The 14727-nt window shown below is 35.9% G+C and overlaps 1 protein-coding gene across 1 annotated transcript; it reads right to left on the reverse strand.

The window, feature by feature from the left end:
- Positions 1-7648: 7648 nt before the first annotated feature.
- LOC139120932 (calcium homeostasis modulator protein-like) lies at positions 7649-9457 on the reverse strand. Its single transcript, XM_070685521.1, has 3 exons — positions 9267-9457; positions 8894-9133; positions 7649-8072 (listed from the first exon to the last, which is right to left on the reverse strand). The coding sequence occupies exons 2-3, from the start codon at positions 9122-9124 to the stop codon at positions 7782-7784; spliced, it is 522 nt and encodes a 173-aa protein (XP_070541622.1). The 5' UTR covers positions 9125-9133; positions 9267-9457; the 3' UTR covers positions 7649-7781.
- Between the last annotated feature and the right edge of the window lie 5270 nt (positions 9458-14727).

Consider the following 14727-nt stretch of genomic DNA (forward strand, 5'->3'; position numbering starts at 1 on the left):
GAAAAGAAGTAACATTCTAAAACAATCACCATTGTGTTGTCAGATGCAAAAACATGAAATTTTGGAGAAATGTTATGGTGGTGAAATTTGTATCATGAAATGAAAGATTTCATTTTAGTGGCACCGCGTAACCCAAATTTGCATAACAATTGTACATTTTGTGATAAAAGCATGAAATTTTGTTTGAACGTAGATTATCATAATGTAATTCAATTTGAATACCGAGCCACCTCAGGTTGAGCCTCGATTTTAAAAATGGCGACCATCAGTCACTGTAAAATCCAATAGTTACTGCTCTAAGGATGATTCTGTGGAGAAATGTGGACGTATTTCCATCATAAATGCCTATTAAGATAACTAATTGCATTTTTTTATTGTTTTAAAATCAATTTCGATACAGAGCCCTCACAGGTAGAGCCTCATTCTGGTGTTATGGCCATTTTTAGCTCACGTTTGTAAACACGTGGGCTAATGTCATAGCCATGTCTGTCTGTCTGTCCGTGTGTGTGTGTGTGTTAGTGTGTCTGTCTGTCTGTCTGTCTGTCTGTCTGTTTACACGATAACTCAAAAACGCCTGAACGGATTCAGGTCAGATTTGGTACATTGGTATCATATGCTACTTGGAAGAACTGATTAGATTTTGGTTGGTGTGGCTTGCATATTAATGAAGTTATGCAATATCGTTTTTTTCCGCACAATGGTTTCCCTATGGAGACGGTAATGACAGTGTAGGCATATATCAAGAAATACTGCACAAAATTTCATGAAACTTTTCACAGATGACAATCTCAGAACATTATGATGATACTGTGAGTGTCATGTCCATTACCTTCTCATTTGCATATTTAATGAACTTTTGTTATTAGTGAGATAACTCTTAAACTCCTGCACCAAACTTGATGATACTTAAAACAAATATTGATCTGATATATATCTAATTACACTTAGAAGCATTGGGCAGTGTCAAGTTAATAAATAGCTCATTTGCATATTTTATGAAGTTTTGTAATTAGCCATATAACTTCGATGTAACTGCTCCAAAGGTGATGAAATCTGCTGCAGATACTGATCCGACTGATATCTAACTGTAGTGAAAAGCATTTAGTAGTGTGAAATTAATTAAGGGTTCATTTGCATATTTAATGAACTTTGTAATTAGGTATATAACTCTGACATACGGCACCCAAGTCAGTTAAATTTGGTACAGATATTGTTTGACAAATATCTAACTGTACTGAGAAGCATTTGGCAGTGTCAAGTTAACAAATAGGTCATTTGTATATTTTATGAAGTTTTGTAATTAGTGATATAACTCCAAAATAACTGCACCAAATGTGATGAAATCTGCTGCAGATACTGATCCGACAGATATTTAATTGTGGTGTAGAGCATTTAGTTGTGTGAAGTTAATTAAGGGTTCATTTGCATATTTAATGAACTTTGTGATTAGTGATATTACTCCAAAATTACAACGTTAAATTTGATGAAACTTGCTACAGATGTTGATCTGATAAATATCCAATTGTACTGAGAAGCATTTAGCAGTGTCAGTTAATAATTAGCTCATTTGCATATTTCATGAAGTTTTATAATTAGTCATATAAAACCGAAATAACTGCATCAAATGTGATGAAAAACTGCTGCTTATACACTAATCCGACAGATATCTGTGTTGTAAAGCATTTAGTAGTGTAAAGTTAATTAAGGGTTCATTTGCATATTTAATAAACTTTGTAATTAGGTATATAACTCTGAAATAACGGCACCAAATTTTGTGAAAAGTGCTACAGATATTGAGTTGATAAATATTTAATTGTGCTATGAATCATTGAACAGTGTCAAGTTAATTTAGGGTTTATTTGCATACTTAATGAACTTTGTAATTGGTGACATTACTCTAAAATTTCAGCATTAAATTAAATAAAACGTGCTACAAATGTTAATCTGATGGATATCTAATTGTCCCATGAAGCATTTAGCAGTGTCAAGTTAATTAATAGCCCATTTGCATATTAAATAAAGTTTTGTAATTAGTAATTAAACTCTAAGAGTACTGTGCGAAGTTGAAAAAACCTGCTACATATAGTGATAACATATATCTTATTGTTCTGTGAAGCGTTCTACTATTACTAAACCTGTTGTAAATCACGTGAGCATATTCAGTTCATATCTGGTTAAACATAGCTGCCATCAATTACTGTAAAATCCCATAGTCACTGCTCTACGGATGATTCTATGGTGAATAGTGGATGCATAACCATCATAACTGCCTATTAAGATTATTATTTGCATTTTTTATTGTTTTATGATTTCATTTTACCAGATATCATTGACAATAGGGCTGCCTCAAAGCAAAATTGGAAGATCAACATTGCCAAATTGAAAATTTTTACGATAAGCAGCTGTCAGCTGTTCTGTGTAGACTATCAGAATGTACTTTTTTTCATTCATGTCTGTAATGGTTGATGCACAAGTTTTAACCATCTTTGGCGTTGTAGCTACTGTAGCTGCAAACGTGCGACACACTCATAATGTTTGCAAACTGGGCCTATAGGCATAGATCGGCCCATGGCGGTAGTGGAAAGGGTATTGAGCGTCCGAGTGTAAGAACAGCCTGTCCCATGTTCTGCCAATGGATTGGTGTTCTTGAGTAGAAATGTTGAATATGTGCACTATTTTGACATTCTAATTATAGTTTCTAAACTTTACAAATTAGCGCATTGACAAGTTTTGCAGGGTGTTCTTGATCATTTAGGCCTAACGTGCAAAACTGTTCGGGGACTTTAATCCAATTCCTCACTCTCGTTCATCGACATACATACGTAGGCCTACATACAAAATCGCACAATAATACTTAATGTATAACAAATCTTGAAGTTTTAACGCTAAAAACAATAACATTTTCATGTAAACTACCATTAGTACATTAATGGCGCCATTTAAAATTTAACCACGTGGAGAACACGATCATAATTTTATATTATTTTGCCCGTATGCATTATGTTCTATACTTTACTTTTTATTATTCATTTAACATAAAGCTGATCTTGTGTAATTTGATATTAATTTACTGATTTAGAAATTGCTTTTAGTTATTTCAACATCAATTTACATAAATATTGATTTACGCTATACATTACTTTTTATAATCCATTTAACATAAAGCTGATCTGGTGTAATGTGATATTAATTTCCTGATTTAGAAATTGCTTTTAGTTATTTCAACATCAATTTACATAAATATTGATTTACGCTATACATTACTTTTTATAATCCATTTAACATAAAGCTGATCTGGTGTAATGTGATATTAATTTCCTGATTTAGAAATTGCTTTTAGTTATTTCAACATTAGTTTACATAAATATGGATTTATGCCCATAATATTTTGAACATCGTATATTTTGGTACTAATTTCTCGGTTGTAAATAAATTGTTATTCAAATGCACAAACGTGGTACAATAGTCATTAAATTGTATTTCTTCATTGTCTTTCGTTTTGTCAAACATGAGAGGTAGGGAAAGCAAATCTCAAAAACAATCCTACACTTTTGTCAGTCATGTCCGTGTTTGGCACTCCCGTACCTGCACTTGCTTTTGCATGACTAGTCAGCTGACAAAGAGTATTTTATTCCTTAACACGGTCTTAACATCGGCTAAAACAACAAGATTAAACGACAATTCAAAACATTTGCCAATTATCTTCTTGTTATCCCCGTGACACATACACCCAAGACCTGAGCATGGTAGTGGCCAATTATCTGATCAAATGTGATATATTCCTTTTTATACAAAGAGTGAAACCCCAGTCAAGATTGAAACATAAACCTCAGACATTTTACATAGTTAAGTATTCACAATAAGACAATTGCACATTCAGTGACATACAATTACAGTACAATGTATTCCCAAATGTTGAACGTTTTGAGCATGTCAGCGCAGCTAAATTTGAACTACTTATAAGGTGTAGAAACAATAATTACATCAACTAAGTATGGGATCCATGTTTTTAACTATAGAACATCCTGTTAAACTTGAAAAAGTACTTAACAATGGAAAGCTAAATTTCTGCTAATTTTTGAAGTTTAGAAACTATCATTAGAGCAGCTAAATATAGGGTATATCCATGTTTATGCTAATGAAGAAAGCCAAGCTATATGACATATCTATAGAAACGTATGCAAATTTATGAAGTTTAGAAATGATAATTATAGCAGCTAAATATCAGATTTATCCATAATATTGGAAAGTCCGACTTTCTGACATATATATCACAGTTTTTCTTCAGGAACGCCCAGGTAAACTTGATGTTATGTATAATGTTTAGAAACGATTATTGGATCAGCTAAACTGTTCCTAATTAGCTGTGCATATCGTATAAAGAAAGTTTTGAAGTTAAGCCATACAGAATTTACATGCAGTGTAGCAAACAAAACCTAAAAAGGCACAATTTCGAACTTTTCTCCTCAGTTGGTTGTATAATTCAGTAATTTTGCCTTACTGCGGGTAGAACACACACACCATAAATTGGATTTAAGAAACCTGTTCCGCCAAAAATTATTAAATTAGGTTGTCAGATAAGAAATGTTTCAGGTCAAATCTTACAAAGCAAACTTGAAACAAATTAGTTTACGCTATGTTGATAATATTTTTACATCATTCGTGACTGTGGTTTTGACTGACTACTTTCATAAAGATATGTTTAATAAAAATTACATGTTTCAGGAAATTTGCCATATCTGGGTACCCTTCAAAATATAAACCCAATGGCTCAATGGCTACTTAATCATATTATCTTTCAGTTAACGTCCAGTTCATATTTTTGACATACGTCTATTACAAACAAAAGGGATTTAATACAAGCATTATATTGCCTTCTGTATTATGTGTAGCAAACTATTTGTAGAATGTAAGAGTAGCCGTAATTTGCGATTTAATCTTTTGCGGTATTGACTAAGTCTTGGTCCTATTTCATGAAAACTATAAAGGATATCGCATATTACAATATTTCATATTAATGAAGAATAAATCGCATTACTAATGGTACCACACAAACCAGATTATGTATAAGTTAGACTCGACAGATGACTTTCAAGAAGACAGGTTTAACGAGAATGCATGCAAGCTGGCAATACTGTGATTTTGCGTTACCCTTCAAAATATGACAGGGTGAGCTAAAGCATCCCAATAATTTTTTCACTAAAAAGTCTAATCCATAATTTTAACATGTCCTTGTAACAAATAAAACAGATTTCATACAAAGCATTGCCTTTTGTGTTATGCTCGGGTGAAAAAATTGTAGAATTTGAGATTAGCTATAATTTGCCGTATAAACTTTGGGGTACGGGGTAAGTTTCGGTCCTATTTCATAAAAAGGTATAGAAGATATTGCATATTACATAGAATGTTTTCACGAGGAATAAATAGCCTTTCTAATGATACCCAACAAGTCAGGTTATGTTGAAAAAAACTTAGCAGATAACAAACAAGTACTAAAAAAATGCATGTGGCTCGCAAAATGGTATTTTTTCTGTACCCTTCAGAACACGACCGTAACAGTTATTGCGTTCCTTTATTTTTTCCGTTAAAATCCTATTTGTATTCTAGGGATCCAAAGGCTGCTATAAATACAGGTTTGTTATCTTAGTGGTGCACATAGACTCCCACGGCCTAATAATTCTTGACTGCTAACATAGTGTCATCCTTTGATAGGATCTATTATAACACGCCACATGCTCATTCCGTGTCGTGATTCGCCAGAATACGTCACGTGACGAGAAAATAGATACGTCTAGTCCCCACCGGATCGACAAAAGTGACGTCAGAGGGTATTTTTGAAAAGCTATTTCCCTAGGGAAATAGTTCTGACCAAATTTGGAAAAGTGCTCGGTCAGGTGACCGTAGTGTCGTCTGCAGCTTTGCAACAATGATGGGTGACTGGAACGTGATGTGCTTCCGGGATAGGTAACGACACATTCTCTAAACAGATTTTCCAACATTTTCCAACGTTCCAACAGCGTAGGAACTTGGACAGCACATCGACGGAAAAGATTAAAGTGCAACTAAGGATGTCGCTAGGTATACTTAGAATATTTTTTAAAAGAAAGTGGTAACACATACAACTGAAACCGCTGTGGAAACATCGCCCAGTAAACTTGTCACAATGGATTGTTGCGGTGCAAAATATTAAAACACATTAAAAATTATATATCAACACAACATGAGCATGTGGTGTGTTATAAAACACCTATAGCCTGGTCTTTATTCGGGCTATAGCGCTCGTCTATCACCCCTCGTGGCCGTGTGTTACCAGAAACACATCGCTATACCCCTTGGCCTACGGCCTCGGGGAATAGCGATGTATTTCTGGTAACACACGGCCCCTCGGGGTAATAGACTGGCGCTACAGCGCTCATTACCAGGCAATAGGTGTTTAATACGTGCATTTTATGCATGCGAATAGTGTTTTTGTCTGTATGCACCCGTTTAACAAGTCAAGTGGTGATTGAAATTTGAAAGAACATGCAAAATACTCTTCTGATAGTTTCTAGTTGAAAATATCTGATCCAAAGTTTCCCAACGTATTCTCCTATTGGCATATACAAGGTGAGAAATGCCTTGTATGGCGGCTATTTTGAAAATTGGCTGCCATGGCAACACTTTAGCAGATTTTCAGTGGCTCGCTATCTGAATTTGTTCGACACATATTAAGACACATCTGAGCCAAATTTGGTGCTTTTATCAAAAATGCACAACGGATTTGCCATGCTGCACCACTTTTTTGAAGTGTGGTTGCGTTGTTGTTTTATATCTAAACCTGAAGATATTTGCCATTGCAAAGTTTTATGATATTTTCATTCAATATAACATGAGCTATAGATGGATTTGAAGTAGAGGTAAATGAACAAACAAGCAACCAGTGCCTTTATACTATGCACAATATTGGAGCTGACAGAATCTCGACACCATCTTGCTCGTGTCACGAAATAGTAATATTATTGATCCCAAGATAGAAAAGATAGACATATTTCTTTCACAAGTGAAAAGAAATTTGGTAATTTGCTCCATTTGAGTGCATTTTTATCCTTGTTTAGCATACAGTCTAAACTATCTACGATATACCTACGGTTTTATGTCAATAGTATCCGTCACACCTTTTGTAAGCTATAATCGCAAACTCTGTCCACAACAAATGCTGGATGTGGCCAGTATGCTTCAAATACTCCTGAAATAATGACTTTTTTTTTAATTCGATTAATGTAATCTTCCGCATGGACGGCATGTAGTACATCTGAATTAATTTTGGTCACTTTATCGTGTTATGTCAGAGCACCAGGTTAGGCTTTTCACCGCACCAGGCGTGGTGCGGACGACTCACAGTAACCTCACTCTGTATGAAAAGAGCGGTTTCACCATGGCACGTACTACATGATATCTTGACCAGTGAACCAATTATTTTGTTTAATTTTAACAACTTTGCGATAGGCGGTCGACCTCACAATATGTAGCTATTTCATTTGGTACTTGTACAAACGAAAAGACAACCAAAGTGAACGAATTTTTGTATGACATAGTTAATTTCTTGTCCTCGTGTATGTCACAATTGCAAATTGAACGCTTATGACGATAAATAAAATGCATTATAAAGTTATGTGACAAATCAGTTTACTTTATTGGCAAACTTCCTTGCTTTCTACAGGGCAGTGTGTGATATGAAAGTCGTTTACGTTGCAGCATACAAGTAAGAAAGCAGAAATCTCTGCGCGCTGAACAAACAGCCCTCAAGATTTTGTGGCTCCGATCAGTACTGTACTGTCGTGAACATTTTCAGAGTGGTCATCGTCACTGGCGTCACCGTCAGGATTTTCAATGTCGCCTTTCCCTGTTCTCTGCAAAATAGCCCACTCATGTAGAGTCGTGTACCCGCAATCCGCCAAGTACTTTGATCCGACAAGCGAGATGTTCGACCACGCTTTGCAAGCCTTCTTCCAACCGTCCCTATCTTCAATTTTCAAGTCTTCCTGACTGAAGAACATTTCTAAGGTCTCGTCGACACGTTTACCTGCGTCCATCTGTGATGAAAAAAAAAAGACAAAAACAGTTCGCTACACGAATTCAGAGAGCATGAACATAGCTGTACTTTTCAACAAAGATAGTCCATGGCCTTGGATCTTGCGATGCTTCCATTCAAAAACGCTGATATTTTCGCCATTTTGAAAATCTATGCTTTTCTCTAGAGAACGACATCGCAGAAGTTCTGTGTTGTTCAAATAATCAAAGTAAAAGCAAATAATTAAAATAATTGGAATTGTCTTGATAAAAATAGAATATCTTCACACTGCTCTATATGTGTCGGTCTTTGATATCAAGATGTAAATAGACAGATAGTGGAGAACTGTTCATCTAGGCGGAATGAAGACGAACTGCAACTCTACATACCAATTACGATGAATATTTAAATGTTTAAGCATTAACGTCTCATAGGTCAGGAAATAAATTATATGAGTCTTCATTTAGATTCTAAATGAAACCAGTTAAATGATGAAAACGATTCACCCAGGCTTGCATTGTGAAGTTTTGCCATTGTACTTTTAAAAATAGTAAAAAGAGACACGATAACAAAAACGACAATAAGATCAAAGGAAAAAAAATTGTGCTGTTCCGATAACCCGACCTACCATATTTTTTTGGCCTGCCGACCCTTAACACCCTGAAAAGTGCATTTTTAAAATAAAAATATTTTGGACAAAAAATCCCTACCGACCCACATACCCTATTTTTGAAAACAATGTTATCGGAACAGCACAATATATTTTTGGGCCTTAAAGTCACCAAAGGTACAACGTCATTTGTTTGTGACCTCTTCAGCCCATGTCTTGCTGTTTTGCCATACCTGAGCCTTTTCAGGGAACTTTTGCCTTTCAATGTCTGCGTAGAGTTTTGCGTATCGTCGTTGTTCGTAGGTGTAACTGCTGCACATTCTCCATAAGAGCAGTAGAACAAGAAGCAGGAGGCTGGATCCAACCAATAAAATCCACCCGATACTCTGAGATAATGCCTTGTCCGATTCATTGAGTGTGGCGAATCTTGTCCTTCCTGGCAGAGTGAGGTATTCACAGCGCATGCGTAAAATCTGAATTATAAGAAAATAGTCGAATCTAATCTTTACTTTACGAGAGAACACACTTGATCGCAGTTCATCTAATGGTGTCTAAGATCTGTTTACAAGCTATGTTTGTGAGCGCAGCTGTGAAAAATGAACTTACTTTGAATTCATGAAGGCGAGAACTAACCAAGCAAAGGACCCAACCAGAGCCTGAAACGAGACTTCAAACAGACCAAAGCAGCCGCCTGAGCACACCTTCCTCGGTTTGCAGAACTCAACACAGCCATTCGAAGCTTGGCAGCATCCCGTGACTATTCTCCAAGTCTTGTTGTTCACTAGAACACCTGTAAGGAATGCACCGTTGTAGAGGACTTTAGTCATAATGTGTGACGTGGTATCAGTGTATGCATTTTCCATATTTGAACAATGTATATAGGTACATCATGCATGCCTGTAAGCAACGTATCTTGATGTGAGGATTTCAAACGAAAAAAGAATACAGGCTTAACGTAGAGTGCGCCTCGAAAGTAAAAGAGTTAAACCTTTGCTAAATTTATTCAATGGAAACGTTCAACCATTGTCTTACCAAATCAAAATCAAAATTCGGGGTCACAGTGCAAAGTTTGTACTAGAGAAACAAAATTACCTGACATTTACCGACATGTGAATTCAAAATGGCCACCATCCCTGTGTAAACTCTAGGGGGAAAATTAAAACTTTCGATTTTTGAAAAGCTAAGATGTTGAAAAATTTGCTTAATACAAGAGCTTTACAATGAACCCGTCAAGCCTTCGACCAGAAAGTAATTTGTTTTAAATTGATAGCCCGAATATCTGTCCCAAGAAGCAAATTCATACTAAAATTAAACGCTATATCATTTTCATGACATTTGGCAAATATTTTCTTCATATTGAATCATTTTTAAAAATCAATAGTGAGGGTCACTATACCCTTTTCCATGGAAACGGATCTGAATAGGGCTCCCTAAGATATGAAAAATGTCAATTTTAAAATATAGTTGATTTCAACATCATAAAGTATGGACAGTCTTTTATAACTATCGGATGTTTCATGTTCTAAAGAATTTCTTTTTCTGATATATGGCTGCTAACTATACTGTGAAAAAATGATATGCTGGATGTCAATACGGTGGGAAAGGAAATATTTAATATCACCTAATATCTCTCAGTTCTTAAGAATTTGACATTAGTGATAGTATTACTAATGTCAAATTCTTGAGAACTCACGAAATGAAATATAACTGTAAACTCATCATTTAGCAGCAACATGATAAAGAGGTGACAGGGAGTCACCATGCTAATTTTCAAGCTATCTTCTGATTTATCACTTTGCACGACTGAACAAATTATGCCCAGCTATGATTAAATACCGGTACTGAATAAAATGAGTAACCTGGGAGGTCAATAGTGAGTGGATGGGTCAAATCTCAACGTAGCTGCTTCAAATAGACACCGAACTGAAATGGCCCCGACAATTGATGCTGAATAACACCAAACGACCCAACAGTCATTTATAACACGATTGGAACTAATTTGGGATAATTGGATCTTCATATTTTTTAAATTTCTCAAAACTGTTAGGTGCTATACAGCTGAATGTTGCTATATCACAAATTAATCATAAAAACAAGTGTGTAACTTAAAAAGAAAGCAGATGAGCTTACATTTGCAGATTAAAACGACCTTAATTCGCCATCCAATTATCATAAATTAGTTCAAATTGTGTTTTATATTACTGCCAGTCTTGGGGGTTGTATGCGCGTATGCATAGTCCCGTCTCAAACCTTTGGCTGGGAGGTCGTAGAAATGGAAGCTGATATTCAGTGCATCACTCGGAGAGATATTTAAATGACTGTCAAGTGTAGACCGTATCTCTTTATTTGTTAGAGAGACTTATTACTTATCCTTTCTTAGATTTTTGAAAGAAACCGCCAAGAGTGCAAAGTGCAAACCTCTCCAAGTCAATGCAGTCAATGACAAGAAACATGCACAAATCGGACTGAACGTTTGTTGAACTGCAAGAAGCGAAAGACGCAACTTTGTGAAACGTAAAACTTCAAGCTGTCGGCATAAAATCCAGGCCTAACGCTGTTTGTAGAACAATCAAAGGATTGAGAACTATGTTAGGGTCCCAACAGGCTAATGGATACCCAAGCCTTGTGAGGTTGTCCACAATTGAACTTGAACAAATCAATGCCTTCAGAGTAAGTCAGGTTGGCTGATCAGAAATGACTTATTGCGAACGACAAAGCATCCGGGGCATTAATTGTGCATGAAAATATGTCAAAATGTCAGCAATGTTGAATAAGTAATTTAGGTTTCCTACAAACATATGGCCGAGAAAACAACTCACGCACGAGAAAACAACTCACGCTATTAATCAAGATCTCGTGGTCTACAACAGGCATACCGAGGTAAGCTTACGTGCTATAATTCCTTAATTCCAGCTTGAAAAAAAGATTGACAATAAAACTTCAGAGCCAACAATAATGGTGTCTTTCACTCCATCTCAGCTAGATAGACTGCCCCTATGTGAATTGAATTGGCGACTGGGCTTTACTACCAACGATCAGTGTAAGGGACATAAATAACAGGGGGTGGCCGGTGTTTTTCAAAACACCGCTGCATCAAAAATAGTGACCCTTCAAAAGTTCATGCATAAAAATTAGTGACCCTCCCTTATCTGTGCATGAAAATAAGTGGTCCTCCCCTGTTACTCAATACCCCCAACAAACCCGCAATGTGTTCAAGACCCCCTTCTGACTTGCTATACTTTTGAAGTCCCCTCCCAAAAGAAAGGCAAAATGTGGCCGATACAACACTTTGTCCACAAAGTATCAAATCATATATGTGTGAGAATTCATGTAAATGTACTTTGCTTGAAGTGGCAGGCAAAAAGTGCATGCGTGTACAAAAAAATGTAATCTTTAGATTTCATCGATAATGTTCAGTCACTATACAATGGTAGTCGACTATTAGAAAACTATGAACGTATATTTTCCAATATAAAACTAGCAATATCGTTCATCTATAATGTTTAATAACTTATATAAATATACTTGATTAACATGGGTTGTTTACAAGTGCACATGTGAACAAGATATTTGATTTTGGAATTTCGCTCCAAATGTTGATCCATTATACATATGATAATCTATGACAAAACTGTAAACAAACTTTTTCACAATTAAAATTATGCACTATTTGTGCATATATGGACCTTGATTAGAAGAGGGTGGTAACACGAGTACGAGAATTTTGTTTTTGGAATTTCGCATGAAATGTTGATTTATTATACATTGTAGTCTATGACGAAACTATGAATAATTTTCTAAAATAAAAACTTGGCAGATCTGTGTATTTACGTATGCTTGATTATTGATATTTATGTTCTTGATTAGACTAGAGTGGTTACAAGTCCATGTGTGTGCAAGAAATGTGATTTTGGAAATGCACCGAAATGTTGATTCACTATTCATGGCAGTCTATGATGAAACTATAAATAATTTTTTCCAATAAAAAACTAGGTAAATCTGTGCATTTATGTTAACCTCATTATTGGAATTAATGTTCATGATTAGACTAGAGTAGTTTCAAGTCCATGGTTGCACAAGAAATTTGATTTTAGAATTTCACCGAAATGTTGGTCACTTCTTGGTCTTTTGGCCAGAGGTCCATACATTTTTCTTTCATGAATTTGACTTTGTTTGTGTACCGTCTATTTACCGTCTGTTCTGTGCTGTTTTGTGTCCATATTTACAACTATTGTCTCACGAATTCTGACCTAGTGTTATTGGATTATGGATTGGTATGATTGGAATTAAAGATTTATTGTATAGGCTATGAGGAAACTTCAAATAACTCATAGGTTATCTGATCCTAAATTGTTATTCAAAAGTTGATCGACCCGAAGCTTCCAGTTGTTATTGATGACACTGTGCACATTTCTGAATAGTTAGTATTCTGTCAATGTCCTCAAAAAATAAAAAGTGTACATACAGCGATATGAACGTTTGACACCAACCTATACCCGATTTATTGTCGATGGGAGAATGATATCAAATAAGTGATCTCCTAAATTGTTATTGAAAGCGTCATTTTGGGGGACAGTTATGCACAATAGAGGAGTTGGATAAGTAGAAATTATGACACCTTAAATCAATGTGAATGCTTCGATCATCAATACATTGTTTACTATATCCTTAACTTGCGCCCATAGGGCGATTATGATATAACTAGCTCTTGATATAATGATATAACTAGCCATATGATTTTATTTTACCCGAATATCATTAACAATAGGGGTACCTCAAGGCTTCAGTATTCCATATTCTTCAATACGTGCACATGCAATTTCAGCTTTGATGCATGAAAAAAGGTGACCCTCCCCCATAGGCTTGCACAAAATTTTATGACCCTTCAAAAATGCTTGCGCGAAAAATGGCGACCCATCCCCAAAAACACCGCCCACCCCCCTGTAATTTATGTCCCATCCCTAAGGGAAGGGAAATGTAAACGAGTAAAATCTGTAAACTAATGTGAATTTTAGCAGCAGAACATACGTGGTAATTTACGTACATCGATGAGTGTAAGTCTAGGCAGTATTTATATCTTCAATGAGTAATATGCATATAATGCCAGTATTTTTCAACTAAACGATGAGCTACTGTGCAACAGTGCAAATGCCAGAAACGATGTTGAGAAACAGTCTAAATTATTGTATTGTCGTCCCAGCATCAATAGTTCTACATAAATCTTTAATTCCAAACTACTAGTATATAGCAATTTGCAGTAAGTTCGTTCAAGCATGAGTTCACATAACCTACCGAGCACATACAGCGTAATGGCTGGGCTACGATGAACATCCAGGAATAGAACTCACGCCGGACCGGGTCACAGGGACACTTGAAGATGGCCACCTCGAAGAATTCCTTACCGCCAAACACGAGCAGAACGATGATCAGGTTTGGATTGCTGTCCTTATTTTCCTTGACAGTGTCGCTAACTTGCGCGAAGAAACCCGTGGATGTCATACCGTTCTGAGAATTTCACTCAATGGAGCGGCAGCATACATACAGAACACTGAAAACTACTGCTGCACGCCGATTGTGTTGTAGCCTAATTGTGAAACATGCCTTCAAATTCACCATTCGTGAGAATCGCGTATACTGGCGCGGAGTAACCAAAATTTGCATAACAATTGTGCATTTTGTGATAAAAGTATGAAATTTTGTTTGAACGTAGATTATCATAATGTAATTCAATTTGAATACCGAGCCACCTCAGGTTGAGCCTCGTTCTGATGTGGCGGCCATTTTGAAAATGGCGACCATCAGTGACTGTAAAATCCAATAGTTACTGCTCTAAGGATGATTCTGTGGAGAAATGTGGACGTATTTCCATCATAAATGCCTATTAAGATAACTAATTGCATTTTTTTATTGTTTTAAAATCAATTTGGATACAGAACCCTCGCAGGTAGAGCCTCATTCTGGTGTTATGACCATTTTTAAACATAGCGACCATCAATTACTGTAAAATCCCATAGTTGCTGCTCTACGGATGATTCTGTGGTGAATAGTGGATGCATTACCATCATAA

The sequence above is a fragment of the Ptychodera flava genome, chromosome 21, assembly GCF_041260155.1.
Source record: "Ptychodera flava strain L36383 chromosome 21, AS_Pfla_20210202, whole genome shotgun sequence".
NCBI classification, from domain to species: domain Eukaryota; kingdom Metazoa; phylum Hemichordata; class Enteropneusta; family Ptychoderidae; genus Ptychodera; species Ptychodera flava.